A 20,796-nucleotide genomic window follows, 5' to 3' on the forward strand; every position below is an offset into this window, starting at 1 on the left:
TAAATCCACACCAAGATGGACTTATACATGACGACACAAACATGCTCAATAAACTGAGACCAGATCTTCCTCTTCTGAGCATTCTAACTCCCCCCCCTGAATAGAAGACATGGGGCTCCCCTCTCTCCACACCGCCATCCCCCAAATACTCCAACTCCACATGGGAGACATACACGTCCAAAGGGAGGAGTTAGCGGCTGTACCCGGGGCATTATTTTTTAAAAAGCTGTGGAATGGACCAATTTAAATTTTCATTTCATTCATTCATGAATAAAACCACAATCACCACTTGTCAAGCACACCTGTTTATAGTTTAATCACCTAAAGTGAACAGTGAACAGTTAGGTCTCATTTAATATTGCTATTTAAGTAATCAATATATTTTTTGTGTTTAGTTAACAATATATCGCAGAATACTGGACTTCAAACAGTCACTGACACTGAATCTCATGTTATTAAGAAGAATTGTCACAAGTGAATTCATTTTCATAATGCTGTAGTTTATTTTCACCATGTGTGTATTTTTGTGTTTATGTGCGTGTGTAGTTTGTCCAGGAATCTGCGGTGTGTCAGTTGTGCAGGAGATCACAGCAGTAGCAGAGCTGGAGGAGGAGCTCTAGTGTTGGGTAAGTGGCCGTCCTGCACCTACCATAGAGTGGAGTCATGATAGGGACTGAGTCAAAGTTATACACACACACCAAATTCAAATTAATCTCTTTATCACCTGTTCAACTCATTCAGCAGAGATTTTGTGTGTATGTGTTTATCTTTGTGTGAGGTTTGCCTCACTATCACCCAGACAATCAGGTGATTATCCTGGAGCAGTTATTTCATTCTTACTCTTACCTTTATTCTCCTCACAGGCTGGATCTCTCTTCCTGTAGTTGATTTTCCGACCTTTCCCCCTTGACCCTCTCCTTGTTTTTCTTTTCTCAGTTGTAGCTATGAGGAAATTCAAAGAAGAAAAAGACTCTACACTCCTGGACCTTTTATCCCCCTGGAGCGAATATTATGGTAAAACATAATACCAGTATCATCCCAGTATGATGGGATGTGATGTACATGTGCTTGACTCACTCGGTGGTTGCATAGTGATTATATTGGCCTGTTCGATGTCCTCAAAGGCCACAACCTCAGCACTCTTCAAAGATGCTTCTGCAAAAAGAAAGAATTTATCAATAAACTCTAATTAAATATTACATGGTAATAACAGGTGAATGTTTTTCAGCTGAACTGTAAGTTTGAATGTTGTTGATATTAATAGCTATTGAACAGGTCGATGACAGCAAATTAGCAAATGTGTTATCAACATGGGATGAATGTCTTTTGCTGGGTTAGAGGCCAGCATCCACATACCAGAGTGAAGAAATTTTGTATGTGTATGTTTATCTTTGTGTGAGGTTTACCTCCTTGTTGTCCAGACAATCAGGTGCTTTCCCTGGAGCAGTTATTTCATTTTTACTCTTACCTTTATTCTCCTCACAGACTGGATCTGTCTTCTTGTAGTTGATCTTTCCACCTTTCCCCCTTGACCCTCTCCTTGTTTTATTTATTTTCTCATTTTTGTTATCAATTGTAGCTATGAGGAAATTCAAAGAAAAACACTTCTACAATATTTCATCAATTTTTCCTGTTTCGACCGCAGATATGGAATAACCCTGCAGGTGCGGTAGCCTGTCCAGGTACAAGTTACATGGGCATTTTTTAGACCACATTTTCAAGGTCCCTCCTCAAAACTGAGGTGAACAGTGCGGTCCCTAAATAGGGCTGCTCAGTCACACAGGGGTCTGGCGAGAACAGCTGCCACTCAGCCCCAGCTGTGAGCGACCAATACCCTATGACGCTGACATGTAGGGCTCTAACTAGGAGCTCCCAGCCAATTCAAACCTGCCCCCGTCGCCAGACACCCCATCGCTGTCAGACTTCAACCAGATGTGGATCGGTAATATCACCATTGGTCAGAGGTGGATACCTGCGCCAGGAGATTTTTAAGTGCTGTAGGGGGTGCGCTATCTGCAGGAGGCTGCCGGATCCTGTTTCTGTTCAGGTCTGCCTATTGCGCGCCACCAGCGCCTTACTTTTCTGTCAGGGTGTGCTCCCTTAGCCCTTGCCTGAAAAAAGGCTACCCACAAGGCAGTGGGGCTATTTGCCCATAGTTGGGGCAGTGGTTGATGGGTGCTAGGACATGTCCACCCTGTGGTGGGCCTACACACCGCATCTCTGGGGCCCACTGCTGCTCCGAGATCCCCTGCAGTTTAGCCTGGGACCACGAGGACCCAGTTTACGTGTGTGGCCGCGAGGAGGCACTGCAGGAGTCTTGGCGTGGACAGGCTGTGTACTGGCAGAGGAGACTTACGCACTCAGCTCCTCGTTTTACCCCCGGTGAGGGGGCTAGCCAGCGGCAGTAGCTGAAAGGAGAAAGTTGCGAGCAGAAAGAGACATGCACTAACTACAAGAACTTCTACACTACTGCACTAGACGCCTCACACACACCCTGTGCACAAACGCGCACACACACACACACATACACACACACAGAGGCGGTCTTTGCATAGAGGCATTGGTAGGCAATTGCCTTGGGCCCCTCCCACTGCAGCCCACTGTAGGGCCCCCCTGACTAGCTAACTTATTTCTCGCATATTAATGTTGATTGGCCCCCTAGCTAAATTCACCTTGAGCCCCCAAATTGCTAAGTCCGCCACTGCACACACATACACACACACACCCATACACACACCAACACAAAACACACACGCACACTTACCCTGATCCCCCTACCATGGGGGAGGGGTCTCCTCCAATTCAGGAGAACCCCCCACGTTCCTGGTCAGGGCCTCCCTCGGGAGCTACGCCCTGTGTGTTGGGGGGGACAGGCTGTGGTCCCGTGCCATGGACCACAGCCGGTCCCCCCCAACACACATTTAAGGGGAGGAGCATGCGTGAAATTACATTTAACATAACAAATCACAAACACGCTAGGACAAAACACACACGGAAAGACTAGACACAAAAAAATAACGAACAAATACAAATAACGAACAGATGGGACCCACAAATGCGCGCTTTACGTACATACAAAATAGTGACGCGCCGCTCATGTTCGCAGTCGCTCCCCACATGAAACACAAGACAACACGGGGAGCGAGGCGACAGTGACGAGCGGTATCAGCGTCACACACAAACCATTTAACATTTAACATAACGAGCACGCACACTGATCCACACGTCCCGTTCATACGTACACACTTTAAACACCCACACAACATGAAGAGTTTTCCCAGGGAAGACAGCCCTGGTCCTCGCCGTGCCACACACACAACACATAAGCACGGCGGAACTCTTCACACAAACATCACACAGAGAAACACTTACCACGAGACATGACCACGAACAAACGACCCTCAGGTGAGACGGATCGCGGGCTCCGCCCACCTGAGGGACGAACACCACAACAACAACGACGACAACTGCCGCTGTGGACGGATGCGACCGGTAGGGGGCCCCCGTACGGAGACAGGCCCCCCACCCCCACCAAGCCACACTCCCCTCCACTAGGTGTGTGGCACACAGCGGCAGCACACAAAACATGAAGGGGCAGGAAGGCAGGGACAAGGCAGGGACACACCCCCTGCAGTCCAGCAGCTGAAACACAGAACACAAAACATACATTTGCTCTCCTACCTGGGCGGGACCCTGGACCGACTGGGCCGTCAACAACACAAAACCACGCCCCAGTCGGTCACAGGGCCCTCACGCCCTAACCGGCATTTGGCCGCTTAGCCCCACAGGTGTGAGGACGAGGAGCTACGGCTCCTTATTCGTCCGTGGTGTACGTATGTGCAGGTTACCTCCCTGGGGTGTGGCTACGTCCCCTCCTGGACCTACCTCCTCCCGGAGCTGACCCCTGCCTTCTGCTAGGGGTCACCCCAGCCTCCTGGGGAGTCAGCCCCAGCCGGGGCCTCCCATCACGAGGTGGACTCCTCCACCCAACCATGGAGCGCCAGAGACCGAGGCCCAAAGCACCCCCATCGCGGGCTGGGGTACAGCCCCAAGGGCCTCCTGGTCACCCCGGGCAGGAGGGAGGATCTGCATCTTCAGCAGGAGCTCTTCAGACCAGAGCCCCATGGTCACCAAACAGCCGGGGGCCCCAGCCCTATAGGGAGGGGCTCTTTAAGACCAGGCTCCGGTCACCCCACAACATAAGGGGGCTCCTGCCAGGTAGAAACCCCAACAAGGTCCAGGAAAACCACGATCCGCCGCCAGGGAGAAGACCTGCACATAAAAAACACACACATACACACACACCCATACACACACCAACACAAAACACACATGCGCACTTACCCTGATCCCCCTACCATGGGGGAGGGGTCTCCTCCAATTCAGGAGAACCCCCCACGTTCCTGGTCAGGGCCTCCCTCGGGAGCTACACCCTCCGTGCCACACTCCGTGGCACGGGACCACAGCCGGTCCCCCCCAACACACATTTAAGGGGAGGAGCATGCGTGGAATTACATTTAACATAACAAATCACAAACACGCTAGGACAAAACACACACGCAAAGACTAGACACAAAAAAACGGTACAAATAACGAACAGACGGGACCCACAAATGCGCGCTTTACGTACATACAAAATAGTGACGCGCCGCTCATGTTCGCAGTCGCTCCCCACATGAAACACAAGACAACACGGGGAGCGAGGCGACAGTGACGAGCGGTATCAGCGTCACACACAAACCATTTAACATTTAACATAACGAGCACGCACACTGATCCACACGTCCCGTTCATACGTACACACTTTAAACACCCACACAACATGAAGAGTTTTCCCAGGGAAGACAGCCCTGGTCCTCGCCGTGCCACACACACAACACATAAGCACGGCGGAACTCTTCACACAAACATCACACAGAAACACTTACCACGAGACATGACCACGAACAAACGACCCTCAGGTGAGACGGATCGCGGGCTCCGCCCACCTGAGGGACGAACACCACAACAACAACGACGACAACTGCCGCTGTGGACGGATGCGACCGGTAGGGGGCCCCCGTACGGAGACAGGCCCCCCACCCCCACCAAGCCACACTCCCCTCCACTAGGTGTGTGGCACACAGCGGCAGCACACAAAACATGAAGGGGCAGGAAGGCAGGGACAAGGCAGGGACACACCCCCTGCAGTCCAGCAGCTGAAACACAGAACACAAAACATACATTTGCTCTCCTACCTGGGCGGGACCCTGGACCGACTGGGCCGTCAACAACACAAAACCACGCCCCAGTCGGTCACAGGGCCCTCACGCCCTAACCGGCATTTGGCCGCTTAGCCCCACAGGTGTGAGGACGAGGAGCTACGGCTCCTTATTCGTCCGTGGTGTACGTATGTGCAGGTTACCTCCCTGGGGTGTGGCTACGTCCCCTCCTGGACCTACCTCCTCCCGGAGCTGACCCCTGCCTTCTGCTAGGGGTCACCCCAGCCTCCTGGGGAGTCAGCCCCAGCCGGGGCCTCCCATCACGAGGTGGACTCCTCCACCCAACCATGGAGCGCCAGAGACCGAGGCCCAAAGCACCCCCATCGCGGGCTGGGGTACAGCCCCAAGGGCCTCCTGGTCACCCCGGGCAGGAGGGAGGATCTGCATCTTCAGCAGGAGCTCTTCAGACCAGAGCCCCATGGTCACCAAACAGCCGGGGGCCCCAGCCCTATAGGGAGGGGCTCTTTAAGACCAGGCTCCGGTCACCCCACAACATAAGGGGGCTCCTGCCAGGTAGAAACCCCAACAAGGTCCAGGAAAACCACGATCCGCCGCCAGGGAGAAGACCTGCACATAAAAAACACACACATACACACACACCCATACACACACCAACACAAAACACACATGCGCACTTACCCTGATCCCCCTACCATGGGGGAGGGGTCTCCTCCAATTCAGGAGAACCCCCCACGTTCCTGGTCAGGGCCTCCCTCGGGAGCTACACCCTCCGTGCCACACTCCGTGGCACGGGACCACAGCCGGTCCCCCCCAACACACATTTAAGGGGAGGAGCATGCGTGGAATTACATTTAACATAACAAATCACAAACACGCTAGGACAAAACACACACGCAAAGACTAGACACAAAAAAACGGTACAAATAACGAACAGACGGGACCCACAAATGCACGCTCTACGTACATACAAAATAGTGACGCGCCGCTCATGTTCGCAGTCGCTCCCCACATGAAACACAAGACAACACAGGGAGCGAGGCAACAGTGACGAGCGGTATCAGCGTCACACACAAAACATTTAACATTTAACATAACGAGCACGCACACTGATCCACACGTCCCGTTCATACGTACACACTTTAAACACCCACACAACATGAAGAGTTTTCCCAGGGAAGACAGCCCTGGTCCTCGCCGTGCCACACACACAACACATAAGCACGGCGGAACTCTTCACACAAACATCACACAGAGAAACACTTACCACGAGACATGACCACGAACAAATGACCCTCAGGTGAGACGGATCGCGGGCTCCGCCCACCTGAGGGACAAACACCACAACAACGACAACTGCCGCTGTGGACGGATGCGACCGGTAGGGGGCCGCCGTACGGTGACAGACCCCCCCCCCCCCACCAAGCCACACTCCCCTCCACTAGGTGTGTGGCACACAGCGGCAGCACACAAAACATGAAGGGGCAGGAAGGCAGGGACAAGGCCAGGGACACACCCCCTGCAGTCCAGCAGCTGAAACACAGAACACAAAACATACATTAGCTCACCCTCAGGTGAGACGGATCGCGGGCTCCGCCCACCTCAGGGACAAACACCACAACAACAATGACAACTGCCACTGTGGACGGAGGCGACCGGTAGGGGGCCGGCGTACCGTGACAAATACAGAATATCTAATTGTAAAATATGAAGTTAATGATTATAGAAATGTAGAAGTAATAGTAAATATTATAGTAAGTGTAATATAATAATAATAATAATGATGTTAGTGTCTTGGCCTTTTCTTCTTAGGCTGTCGTGGCATGGGTTCTCCACCGATGTCCACTTCAACTGCCGAAGAACTGCAGGGGCTGGGCTGGCTCTGGCTCGGCCGCGCTGTCTTTCCCCGGCCCGATCCAGGGCCCGTCTTCGGGACGCTGCAGCTGTTGCTGCTGCCAGGCTTTGAGCCTTCACGGGAGAGTTATTCTGCAAAGTGAACAGCGGTCAGTTATGGGAAATCTGAATATCAGGAACAGAAAGTAAGAGTTTAACAGTGTAAACAAACAAAACACAGCCCTCTCAATTATACTAGTGAACAATAACAACCAGTTCCCAGTCAGATTTCCTGGCATGGTGCAGTGGTGTGGTGATACCTTCCCCATGTGAGGAGGAAGCAGTGGACCGATGAAGGAGTTGGAGGTGTACTGAGGCCCGTTCACCTTGGCCGTGCTGACCGGGCGAGGGGAGCAATGACCGGGACCACGGGTCACAGAGTTACAGTCTCCGTTTAAGATCTGTTGACCTAAAAATGATGGATTGGGGGGGGAATAAAAGTGTATAAAATGCCTTTCTAAATATTCCACTATTCAAAAATCTGGAGCTGGTTTAAACATTAGGTTGAACTTACCGGATGTAGAACAGTAAGTGCGCTTGTTGGTTCAGCACTGATCGTATGGGAGAGACGGCGAGGGGGTCGTTAGTGACGGGGCGAGTGCAAGGAGACCTGGTCACAACATAAAACTGGGAGGGGGGAAAAAAGGTGTTAGTGGCTCATGCAGGAGGACGCGCTTTTGGGGGGGGTTTGAACAGTTACCAGAGTGCCAGAGTGCCGTGTATCTCCAAGCGGCTCAAGTTTAGGAAGTCTAGAAACTTTGGGAGTTGCCCATCCAATTACAAACAGAAGTAAAATGACGCTTTTGTAAAAACTCCACCAAAACACAAAAGGCATGTTATTGAAAATCTGAGGTCAGATTAGGGATTCTTTGGAGTAGACTTCCATGTTGGTTTCACCGTAGTTATAAGGTAACATATTGTTTTCTACAAGCACAATTGGAATTATAAATGCTACAAAAAATAAATTATACATTGTGTAAAACAAAAAAACAGTGAAGTCCAGTGAGTGTCACGTGTTTCAGTGCTGCTTAAGTAAGTTTGGCTAGAACTCTCACCTGGTGAAGGTGGTGGAGTGGGGCTCTAGGTGGAGTCCTCAACCCTCAGAGGTTCAACCCTGTTGTTTCTCCACCTCAGACGCAGTTTCCTGCTCTTCTTTTGGGCTTGGTCTGCTGGCCCTGAGGAGGAGATAAAACCTTTTAGCAGCCTAGATTAGGTTGCCAACGATCTGTTTCCCAGGGTGTCTCAGTTCTGCTGACTGTTTGTTGACCCTAATTAAATAGCAATTGTAGTTTTTATTAAATCCATCATTTTAAGTGTTAATTCAGGTTAGTTATCTAAAGCAAGGCTATCAAGTTCTACTGGTAGAAGCCCGCAGCTCTGTATAATTTAGTGCGTGTCATGTTTTAACATTAGTGATTAATTTCATCAGCTAATCAAGTGTTTGCTGAGGTGAGTCAGGTGTGTTAAGAGGGGAAAATGCTGAGGGATGTATTGCAGATCAGAACAGACTAGAGCGTGGACCTAGGGGACTAGAGCGTGGGCCTAGGGGACTAGAGTGTGGGCCTAAGGGACTAGAGTGTGGGCCTAGGGGACTAGAGTGTGGGCCTAAGGGACTAGAGCATGGGCCTAGGGGACTAGAGTGTGGGCCTAAGGGACTAGAGTGTGGGCCTAGGGGACTAGAGTGTGGGCCTAGGGGACTAGAGTGTGGAGATAAGTAATCCCACACCCAACAGACACCCTTCCACAACAGCAAAAAGAGTAATCACTTTAAAACAACTTAATACATTTTATTTGGATCATATGAAACATTCTGACCTGATTTGGTGCTCTCAACATCCTCCTTCGGTTTGCTCCTGCAATCCAGAGCGCCGCCCTGCAGGGCGTCCTCTCCCTTTCCCGTCTCCTTATCCTCTTTATTGTCCTTCTGAAATAATTTACTAAATTAACTGAAGTTTGAACAGCGGTCTGATTAAGAGGAACATTGAGGCACATTAAACACCTCATTGGCTGGGAGGGAAACCTGCCTCATGAACAACATTGTAAATTGGCTGGAACGGGTTGGGCATGTTGGCACCCTCCTCCACCTCCTTCTTCTCCTCCACTCGCCTCTCTTCCTGCTCCGCCTCCTCACGCTCTTTCCTGTCCCTACAGGAAGTGTAAACCCTTCAAAATATATATTTCACCAGAACCAAAACAGTACTGTCTCTCTCACACACACGGTTTCCTGACCTCTCCTCCCGTATTTTCCTCACTCGTTCCGCTCGCTCCTTCCTGTCTTGCTCCTCCCAGGCCCGCTGCTTGGCCGTGTCCCTCCGCACGCGCTCGGCGATCGCCTCGTAGTCCTCGGCGATGTTGCTCAGGAGCCATTTCAGGCCTCTCCTGATGGACTTGTCCACCGTCCGGCCGTAGCCCAACACCGCCGAGCACGGCTCCTGGTGAGGTCAGCACAAGTTCAGCCTCGTCTCGTTGGCTTGTTTTCTACAGCTGGATTTCACTCATCAATGGCAACCTTGCTATTAGCTAGCAGAGTGCTGCCAAAGTCTGCAGTAAGCTAGCAACCCCCCCACCCCACAGGAAAACCTTGTAGGCTGCCAAGTTTCTCACTGCTGTGAGGATGCTCACTGAATAAATACTCACAAGCTGACAGCGACATTTATGCTCATTGACCAGCTTCTCCAATGACAGGCTCTCAATGATTTCGCCTTCAAGCAATGCTCCGTCCCGGTCCTGCTTATTGGCCAGTCTAAGGGGAGGGGGAGGGGGGTTAGAGTGAGCTGTATGTGTACGCCACCAAGTGAAAGCTGTCACAAACACATGACTCAAGGTCTGCACTTCAGAGCACTGAAGAGGTGTGTGTGTGTCAATCAATCAATCAAAGTTTATTTGTATAGCGCTTTTAACAACTCAAGTTGTCGCAAAGCAGCTTTACAGGGTTTACAAGGTTAACAATACTATGGGTCCAGAACCCTAATGAGCAAGCCAAAGGCGACAGTGGCGAGGAAAAACTCCCTATGATGGTGGGGAATAGGAAGAAACCTCGGGAGAACCAAGACTCAAAAGGGGTGTGTGCGTGTATGTGCCTAACACGGACAAAACACAAACAACACTGGACAACCAATACATCCTCATGGTGTCTGCTGTCTGCGATGTTGTGTTTCGTGATGTCTGTTACCACAATATCACGTTGGAGAAACATCTATAACAGGAGATGTCATGTGGATGATCTAAGGTCTGTGCTTCTCACAGTGACGTTGTAGGAACTATGGTGTTGAAGTGCAGGGGTGCTCTGAAGGCTGCGAGGAGGTGCGGGAAACGAGATGTGCGTGAGACGCGTGCGAGACGCGTGTGAGACGTAACGAGAGACGTGCCACTCACACTAGCACGGGCTTGCCGGCGATGCGAGGGTGTCGGAGGACCTCGGCCAGGGTGGCTCTGGTCTCATGGATCCGCTGGATGTCGCTGGAGTCCACCACGAACACCACGCCGTGCGACTCTGAGTAGTAGTTCTCCCAGATGCCGCGGATGCGCTTCCCGCCGCCGAGGTCGAAGATGGTCACCTGGAACTTGCCTCGTTTCAGGTCCACCTTGGAGAAGCCCACCGTGGGGGCCACATTGACTGGGTTCTCTGAGGGAGAGACATGCGTTACTGTGAGACTACGGTGCGCTTAGCGACCCGCAGTAGCTTTAACCTTGGAGCGAGCTGAACTTGAAGAAAAGATAGACTTTGAAAAAGAAGAGAATAATAAGTAAATAAAAGCAAGAAATAGCAGCTACAAATGACAAACCAGTATATTAATCACGATATGCTGTATGAAAGGGTGGGTATAAAACACTATGGCATCTGCACCTTGGCATTAGGAGTTTAAGGTGATGGATGAATGGCATACCACACACACTCACACTTACACACACTCACACACACACACAAACACTCACACACACACACACACACACACACACACACACACTCACACACACCAAGTGTAGCCTCACCTCCCTGAATGCCCCGCACGGCTGCAGTCTTGCCAGCGTTGTCCAGGCCCACCATCAACAACGTCACCTTCCTGTGAGCACACACAAACACAACGCTAGCACGGAGCTCTTGCTAGTGGTCCGCCTGTGCCCTACCTCCTTCCATCGATAGCACGCACAGACAATGACTCAGGCTGCGTGTGGGCACTGCCCCGTGAAATGTTCTGGTCCAGGACTGTCACACTATTCTGGGATTAGCTGGGGATTTGCACTTTAGTCCTGAAGGATTAGTGGCCAGGTTGTTGGAGGGCAGTGTTAGTGTTTAGCATTCGGTGACACTAAATGAGCAGTAGGCAGCAAGCTTTATCACTGATTTTGGAGTACTCTTTACGTTGGGGTTGTGGTTTGAGCTGTATACTCAATCAAGGGAAGGACTCTGGGTCTTCCACCTCTTAGGGTATAGCTGCAACTGGGATTAACTAATATTTAATATTTAACTAATATTAACTAATATTTGACCCAATTCACTCTCACCATAAAACACCTTACACCAGGAAACAGTAGAACATTGGCCAATAGTGAGAGTGCACCAGTTTTGGAAAGATCTTTACTATGAAATTCAAAGTTTTCCATGCCAAGAAAGTTCACCAAGTTCACTGCACAGCTAGTGAAAGGTAAGAAATAATCTGTACCCCCAACAGAGGGAGCTTTGTGTTTAGTATGTGTGCACACTGTGTTTTTGGTCATTTCTCCAACAAACAGGGCTGAAGCAGAGAGATGTTATGAAGAACAGAGGTGCTCTGTTAGTGTTCACAAACCAACTTAAACTGCTTCCAAGGTGGAGGCCATGTTTCCAACATTGAAAGACAAAGACACACTCACTATACCACATATCATGTCTATAGTGTAGCCTACACACTCACTATACCACATATCATGTCTATAGTGTAGCCTACACACTCACTATACCACATATCATGTCTATAGTGTAGCCTACACACTCACTATACCACATATCATGTCTATAGTGTAGCCTACACACTCACTATACCACATATCATGTCTATAGTGTAGCCTACACACTCACTATACCACATATCATGTCTATAGTGTAGCCTACACACTCACTATACCAAATATCATGTCTATAGTGTAGCCTACACACTCACTATACCACATATCATGTCTATAGTGTAGCCTACACACTCACTATACCACATATCATGTCTATAGTGTAGCCTACACACTCACTATACCACATATCATGTCTATAGTGTAGCCTACACACTCACTATACCACATATCATGTCTATAGTGTAGCCTACACACTCACTATACCACATATCATGTCTATAGTGTAGCCTACACACTCACTATACCACATATCATGTCTATAGTGTAGCCTACACACTCACTATACCACATATCATGTCTATAGTGTAGCCTACACACTCACTATACCACATATCATGTCTATAGTGTCGCCTACATAAGAAGAATTTTCTCTGAACTTGGTATTAGTTCTCAGTAATCAGACAGATTTTCTTCAGAACAAAATGGTCTCTCGAAAACACTGTCAAGTCTAACTTAGTGATGGTAATCTAGATTTAAAATGATATTGCAATAAATGTCAATACATCACAATTTGTTCTCAAACACCTTAATGACTGAGGGTTAACCGTATATAAACCTTAAAGAACAGTTGAAGTAGTTGATGAGGTGGAACCCACAACACACCTCATATAGTAGATCAGTACAGAAATGTACAGACCACATTTACAAACACATGTATGCCATTGTATATACAATACTTTGTCTAAATACATAGTACTATTAAGATAAACAGATTTAAGCTCATCTACGCGGCAATTACGTGGTCGTGCGGATTAAAAGTTAAAGTACAATTCAGACATCAGCGATGTATGGACAGTATAATCAAAATACACTGACTTACTTTGCAGGCTTACGCCACCTCTTCAACCAGCTGCAGCAGCTCGCCATCACACTGAACTTTATAATTCAGCGTTCACCCTGAAAGCCTAAATGGTCACCAATACACGATCACACACTGGTCTTAATAACCAGTCCAACTAAATACAATTTAAACACAGATATAAAATCAAGAAATAAAGCTGTATGTATTAAACTTTGTCGATCCACGATTGTTAAAGGTAGCGCTAGCTAACTTTAGAATCCAAACAAGACGCTTTGGTTGCTGTTTACGCAGCGTTCTCTGGCTGCTATGGCTGCATGTGATTTCATACGTTCTGTCCCGCTGGCACAACCGTCCATATCGGCAGTAGCGCCCCTAGTGGACAGTGTGAGGATGTCAGGCCCAACACCTCACACGTCTCGGTAGCCGCTAAGCGATACAAGAGTAGTTTAGTAACTTTTATTCTGTGAAAAGAAACCGATTACATTGCATACTTGGAGTCGAGGTTCAGTTTTTGTAACCTTCCTACACTCTTCAGTGACAAGTTATGATCAGTGGGATTCATTTTGGAATAAACAAAAACATTTTATACTTTCATATATGCATTTTATAATTTTTTTTAGGACAAACATTTTGATATAAACCCTTGAACCCATTCCAATTATATATACCATTTTAATTTTTTTCAAACATTTACATAAGATAGAAAAAAATAATAAATAAGTAAATCACTGTTGCTCTTTGGAACAGTTCTGACATGTTTATGTTGAGACAATATTTCTTCTCTTCATAATTCTGTTTAAAGAGAAGTCCTTTGGCAGGACACATAACATCAATGCTTTAGGAAGTTGTATCTGAGACACACACACACACACACACACACAGGCGCGCACACATAAGCACACTCTCACAATTGGTCCTACAAATACCTTGGTGTCCACCTTAACAACAAGCTGGACTGGACTGACAACACAGCTGCTCTCTACAGGAAGGGTCAGAGCAGACTGTATCTCCTAAGGAGACTCAGATCCTTTGGTGTGCAGGGGTCACTCCTGAGGTCCTTCTTTGATGCTGTGGTGGCATCAGCCATATTCTACGGAGTGGTCTGCTGGGGTAGCAGCATCTCCACCGCTGACAGGAAGAGACTGGACAGGATCATAAGGAAGTCCAGCTCTGTCCTCGGGTGTCCTCTTGACCCAGTGGAGGTGGTGGGAGACAGGAGAATGAGGTCTAAGCTAAAACACATGCTAAAGAACCTGTCCCACCCCATGCACCACTCTCGGACCACACTGAGCAGCTCCTTCAGTGCCCGGCTGCTGCACCCGTGGTGTGTGAAGGAGAGATACCGCAGGTCCTTCCTTCCACACACCGTCAGACTGTTCAACACGCACTGCACTCAATAATCTGTAGTTAATGTTTAACATTGCTACCACATGCCGGACAAACTGTGCAATTCTTCTTTCAATATGGCTAATGTGCAATAGCTACTACTTCTATGTGCAATAACACCTTACATAAGATTACTACATTTTTAATAGCACATATTTCTGTAACCAATATACATACATTTTTTTGTTTTTTTTTATTATTATCTACCTTATATATTGTCTTTTTACTCCCTCTCCTTGTCTCTTCCTCTCTGTTGCTGTAATATTGCAAATTTCCCCGCTGCGGGATCAATAAAGGACTATCTTATCTTATCTTATCTTATCTTATCTTATCTTATCTTTAATAGTTGAACCCGTCATTGAGATGGAAGTGCTAAGCTTGGCTTTGTTGGTTGCTAATACGTTCCTTCTTATAATTCCTTCTTTTGTTATTCCTTCTTTACACGTTCCACATCCATGCCTTCATATATTCATTTGGGTATTTAGGTAAAAAAAGTATCTTGCTGTTCTTATTTTAGATAAAATTTCACACAACCTCCATGTTTATGTTTGAGATTAATGACAAAATGAAAAAAAAAAAAAAAAAAAAAAGTGTTCATAGATTTAAAATACAAGTTTCTAAATAATTAAACTGAGTTTTCTCCCCACACATGCCAGAAATATGCTGAATTGCAGAGCCACTACATCCGCATTTATTCCTGAAATCAAAGTCAAAGCGATGAAACGGGTCAAAGCACGCTACTGCTCCCGAAGCCCTCCTTGGTCCAAACCAGACTCACTATGTCTTCCATCACCCAGAGAAAAAGCAGTCAGTGGTAACAAGAGAGGAAAGCAAGCCCCTCTTTACCAGATGAATGACGTGTTCGGGTCAAATCTGACCGATTTACAACTTAAACCACTCATAAATATTGTGTTTTACATCTGATTGCTGCAAGGCCTTATGCCATCCTCCACACTATGCACTGGAACATATAAAAGTGATGATCATCTTTTTCATTGAATTTTGAGTGTTTTAAACCAACGTTTTACATCTGTGTTGTTGCCGGTCAAATGTGACCGTCACAGGAAATGAATGGGTATATATGGTTAATATCATGTTCAAAAGTGCATTTTCTTAACTAAATAACAACTCTGCATTTCACAACGCAAACAAAGTTTTCTCTTTATACACCACTTTGTTAAAACACAGCAAGGTTTTCTCTTTATACACCACTTTGTTAAAACACAGCAAACCTGGTTCAGTATCCAATCATTCTTTCAAACACTAGCACAGATTCTCTATTTGAGATGAACATAATCAATCACTGCATAACCACTGTAAAAAAACTAACATTTGATGGCAATACAGAAACAGTACTAAGAAAACAGAACTGTTTTCTTAGTCAGTTTATTTTTACTGTAATCCGCTTTGTTTGGACTTTTTTCAAATGTGTGCATTTTTGGCAGCATACTGTCTACACAATGAGTGATATTTACTGTTAGTGTGACGGGCAGGGTGAGCAACTCAAAAAGGAAGCGATCACGCCAAGTCTCAGGGAAAGAGGATGGTTTAATAGAAAGTGTGCAAACCAAAAACCCGTGCATTGTTCCAAATGAAGGAAATAATAACCAGCAGTCAACTGGTACAAAGACAAGACATATATAGACGAACAAACGACCCTCAGGTGAGACGGATCACGGGTCCCGCCCACCTGGGGGACGAACATCACGTGACCAAAAACAGGACCGCTGCCGCTGTAACCGGGGGCGACCGGTAGGGGGCCCCCCCACAACGTGACAGTTAGGTACTGTACTATATGGAATGTAGATTAGACAAAAAAGGAGTCAGTAACAGTTTTGCAGTAAAGGGTATATTTTACTGTATTTGGGACATTACTGTGAATTGTGGCCTAACCCAAAAAATAATTACCGTAATTGTAAACATAATTAGCCATGGTCCCATATGTGTAAAAATACACATATACAAAAAAAAGGCACACAAGGGGGAAAAAACAGAATACAAAACTGAACAGTCTTGTTATGTGTAATGTAAGTGGTCTTCAGCAGTTGGCCACATGTTTTCATCCACATCACATCAGATGTTGGCCCTTGCCATGCACCTGAGATAGAAACGCTTGGTATGCCTTATTCACCCCTGGCAGTCTTCAGCTGAAATGTTTCTGCAGCCGGGATCCATTGTATCCAGGACAAACTCGCGAATCGACAGCGCGCGAGGCCCTCGCGCACGGGCGGTGCCACAGCGATTATGTAATTTTCGCCGCGCGGACGCGTATAACCAGGCTTTACGTTCGCCACCCCCCCGTCAACAAATTACGTTCTGGCCCTCTGCCAAATCTGGCCCGCAGATAAATATAGTTGAATAGCCCTGTACTAGAGCCTTCTAAAAAAAGTGTCTACATTAAAAGTATCTTCTAAACGGCGTTTTCATTCATTTTAAAACCAAATTATACATTCATTGCCAAACTGCGATACCTGTTGTTCATTACAGCCTACGTTTAACGAACACAAAAGACTACACATCTTTACCAGGACACTCGAGGACAGTACACAGACATGTAGGTCCCTGCGTGAGCGGCGTGCGTGTGAACGTCTCGTGGTGCACGAGGACACGCGCACAAAGACGCATCAAAGATCTACGGTGCAAAGTGCGGCGCGAAGGACAGCGGCCGCTGAAAACTCATATTTTGTTTCAAAACAGTGTTTGGATGTGATAACAAGCTGTTTTATCATGTTTGTAATGTTACACATGCATTTCCAAACAAGTAGTAAGTCTTGCATTAAGGCGTTCAAAACAGCGTTTGCTGGCGTTGTAAGCGTTCTAAACAGTGTTTCTGAGCATAACTTGTGGCAAAAGTGCAACTTTTGAAGAATGAACTGAAAACTCATATTTTGTTTCAAAACAGTGTTGGATGTGATAACAAGCTGTTTTATCATGTTTGTAATGTTACACATGCATTTCCAAACAAGTACTAAGTCTTGCATTAAGGCGTTCAAAACAGCGTTTGCAGGCGTTGTAAGCGCTCTAAACAGTGTTTCTGAGCATAACTTGGAGCAAAAGTGCAACTTTTGAAGAATTTACTCATTCATTCATTTTAAAACCAAATTATCCATTCATTGCCAAACTGCGATACCTGTTGTTCATTACAGCCTACGTTTAACGAACACAAAAAGACTACACATCTTTACCAGTACACTCGAGGACAGTACACAGACATGTAGGTCCCTGCGCGAGCGGCGTGCGCGTGAACGTCTCGCGGTGCACGAGGACACGTGCACAAAGACGCATCAAAGATCTACGGTGCAAAGTGCGGCGCGAAGGACAGCGGCCGGGTGCGTCTCCCCATCAACTACTATCAGAGCAGCAAACTGTGGTTTATAAAGGAGGCGTGTAACTCAAACAGGGCAAACGAAGATACATTATTTACTTCAGTTAAATAATAGAGGAGCAGGCAGAACTCATTACACATTGACTTATATTAAGGAGAAGGGAGCTGACGTTCAACGCTTTCCTTCTAACACATTAAAAGCATGTTCTGCGATGGCCTGGCGCCATGTCCGAGTCTGCGTCCCGCTTTGTCGGTAAAGACTCCTGCGTTGAAGTCTTGAATGAGGAGGAATGAACGATTAAGCGAATGGCTGACTGCATGAATGAACGAAAAAGTGAATGAACATACCGTCAATTAATAATGACATGTTATTTTGTATTTTATTGCGTTTTATTACTAGCAATAATTAATAATTATTAATAATCAAATCAAATCTAATATTGTTTTATTACATTTTAACAAGGATTTATTTGTTTCAATACACAAGAAACCGGAGGGGGATGATATATTTAAAATTGTCATTTATTTAAAAAAAGATAATCCACAGCACCATCTGCTGGGCACGCAAAGTGTTACGTGCGAGACCAGCCTGCCCCCTACTGTGTTTTTATATGAAAACCACATTACATTTCTTGGGACTATGATGACTTTTAACAGGTTTACAAATCGTAGAGGCGTATGGTTTATCTAGAGCTAATGAAAGTGTCCCAAGAGAACATATAACAGGAAAAATAATATAACAGAAAAAATTGCTGGATAGACTATGCTAATGTTTATACGTACATGGGAAAAGGTCTTCAAACGGGGTTCTTTCCTGGGGTGTGTTTGTAAGAACGTGTCTGGGTTTGCTGAGTAGAACAGGTGTACAGAAGGGTGAGGTTCTTCTCCTTTACTAATACAGAGTAACTACTGATATTCAGAAAGTATGAGGAACTGACACACACCCACACACACCCCTCCCCAACTGCTCTGTCTGTCTCTAGCACCTTTTTATAAGGAACTGTGTGTAGGAACACTCACGAAGTCTCTGCTGTTCGATGCTGAGGGAAACATGGTGTGTGCCAGCTGCGTTTCTCTGACTGGCCCCCTGCTCACTGTGACCACTAAGAGCTTCTCAAAGCGATATCACTGAAGGACCGTTCTTCTGAGCACATGGAGATTATGAGTTTGCTGTCAGATTACAGATTTTCCTTTGCTCTTTCTCTTTTATACTTTTTGTAAATATTACTTTGCCTGATTCTGTTTATGTAATAGTTTATTTATCAGTTTTCACTTCATTTGGGTTTGGCTGCCTACAGCTTGTCTCAAGAAAATCCATGAATCTGTGAGAGATGAAGAAGAAACGTTGCACTGCACCACATTTCATGGTAGGAACAAACAGTGGCAGCCCTCCGTTTCTGCTCAGAAACACCCAAAAACTGTAAAAACATTAAATAAATATTTGACAATAAAGAACATGAATTAAACAACATTGTAAAAATAAAATCATTTTATAAAACACAGGAGCCAATCATTAACATTCTGAATTGAAGTTTCTGCACTTTTTCCTGAACATGTGACTTGTCATGGTTGACCTTCCACCCCACTAGCTGTATATGAAAAAATATAATAATAATGTGCAGGTCATCATCATTCAGCATTCTGTAGCATTTTGTTCACCTCTCTTTCTCTCACTGTGTGTGTGTATATGTGTTTTTTATTTTATTTTATTTTTTTATTAATGTCCCACCTCCACCCCCCATCTTTGGAGGACAACTTTGTTTTTATGTACAGTTCAAATGACAGTTATAACAATTATAACAATATGCAAAGTGATAATTATTGGGGTTAGGTGGACCAAGAAAAGAGTGGGAGAGAAAGATTAAAAAGGGAAAAGACAAAAGGGCAGGGGAAAAAAAATAAAAATAAATAAATAATTAAATAATAATTATATAGAAAGAATAATAATAATAATAATAAATAAATAAATAAATAAAAAACCCCAACCAGCTCGAATGACCACAGCAAAGTAAAGCAGAAAGTGTACCAAAGACATTTAGCACAAATGACATGATGTATGTGTGAGTGTGTGTTTATGTGTAACCTAGTTGTGTAACATAGGATAAATGTACGGAATGTACTTACCAGCAAGGATAGAAAGCTGAGACAACATTCCCCCAGAGGCCAGAGGTAGGCAGAGAAAGACCCGGGAATCCCACCCGCCCTCGGCCCCCCCAGGAGCTGTGGAGCCCCAGGGCAGCACTTCCCAGTGACCCTCGCATGCCCGCCCCCACAGGCGGGAGAGTAAGAACCCTGGACCGCGCCCCCACAGCCAAGAAGTGCAGGTCCAGGGGAACCCCCCCCCCGACGTGGGCCGGTAGCAAAGCCCCAGCACCCCGCGCCCCGGAAAACCACCCACCACCCGGCAGGGCCCCCCTCCCGCCGAGGAGCACCGAGCCGCCCCGGACCACAACCGCCCACGGGAGCGGACCAGCCGCCCCCACGCCAAAGCACCAGGCCGGGCTCCAGAACCCCAAGGTGCCCCCCCCGGACCGGGCACGACTAGCCCCCGACCCAGAACCAGCCGTCCTCACTCATACACTCAACTCATATATGCATTTGCCCCTATACACCTTATATACACCCCTACCATGCACACACCCACACCCATCCCCATACACATACACACACGTGCCCCCAAACTCACCTTCACATGTAGACCCTCACACATACACCTACACGCACATGCACATTCATCCCAACATGACTTCCTCCACACATCCGACCACACCCATATACAGTCTTGCGCACATGGGCCTACCCCCAAATGTGCCCACACCCCAATATATACACACATACCCATATATTCCCCCCAACATGTACTCATTCACCTACCTGTATAAAAAGATAGGACAAAGACACACATACCTCCAAACCAACACACCCTCCGCGGCGGGGGCAAATGGCTGGACCAGCAAGGATCGGTAGTAGTTTCCAGGACGCCACCAGCCTGGCCCCGCGCCTGCGACCCTCCCCCGCCCCGGCAGGGAGCAGGAAACGGGTGAAGGAAGGCCTTCCCACCCCTC

The 20,796-nt window shown here is 46.9% G+C and overlaps 1 protein-coding gene across 2 annotated transcripts; it reads right to left on the reverse strand.

Annotated features, from left to right (window-relative positions):
- Positions 1-479: 479 nt before the first annotated feature.
- On the reverse strand, positions 480-13,407 carry LOC143480156 (ADP-ribosylation factor-like protein 13B). 2 transcript variants are annotated; one of them, XM_076977653.1, is made up of 13 exons: positions 13,039-13,407; positions 11,106-11,176; positions 10,488-10,737; positions 9,750-9,855; positions 9,342-9,544; positions 9,137-9,257; positions 8,928-9,033; positions 8,168-8,287; positions 7,627-7,739; positions 7,373-7,521; positions 1,078-7,205; positions 847-942; positions 480-645 (listed from the first exon to the last, which is right to left on the reverse strand). In XM_076977653.1, exons 1-8 carry the CDS (start codon positions 13,083-13,085, stop codon positions 8,193-8,195), a joined length of 999 nt encoding a protein of 332 aa, XP_076833768.1. In that variant the 5' UTR covers positions 13,086-13,407; the 3' UTR covers positions 480-645; positions 847-942; positions 1,078-7,205; positions 7,373-7,521; positions 7,627-7,739; positions 8,168-8,192. The 2 variants fall into 2 exon arrangements, with proteins under 2 accessions (XP_076833768.1, XP_076833767.1); XM_076977652.1 differs by having other exon boundaries at positions 8,928-9,036; positions 13,039-13,406.
- Between the last annotated feature and the right edge of the window lie 7,389 nt (positions 13,408-20,796).

This window comes from Brachyhypopomus gauderio, chromosome 17, assembly GCF_052324685.1.
Source record: "Brachyhypopomus gauderio isolate BG-103 chromosome 17, BGAUD_0.2, whole genome shotgun sequence".
Lineage (NCBI taxonomy): Eukaryota > Metazoa > Chordata > Actinopteri > Gymnotiformes > Hypopomidae > Brachyhypopomus > Brachyhypopomus gauderio.

Excerpts from the sequence above, each read along its gene's own strand:
- LOC143480156 (XM_076977652.1), bottom strand. The coding sequence starts at position 13,085 with ATGGCGAGCTGCTGCAGCTGGTTGAAGAGGTGGCGTAAGCCTGCAAA. Across the intron at positions 9,037-9,136 it reads TTTACAATGTTGTTCATGAG|AAGGACAATAAAGAGGATAA; the intron begins GCAGGTTTCCCT and ends AAATTATTTCAG. Across the intron at positions 8,288-8,927 it reads TGTTGAGAGCACCAAATCAG|GGCCAGCAGACCAAGCCCAA; the intron begins GTCAGAATGTTT and ends TCTCCTCCTCAG.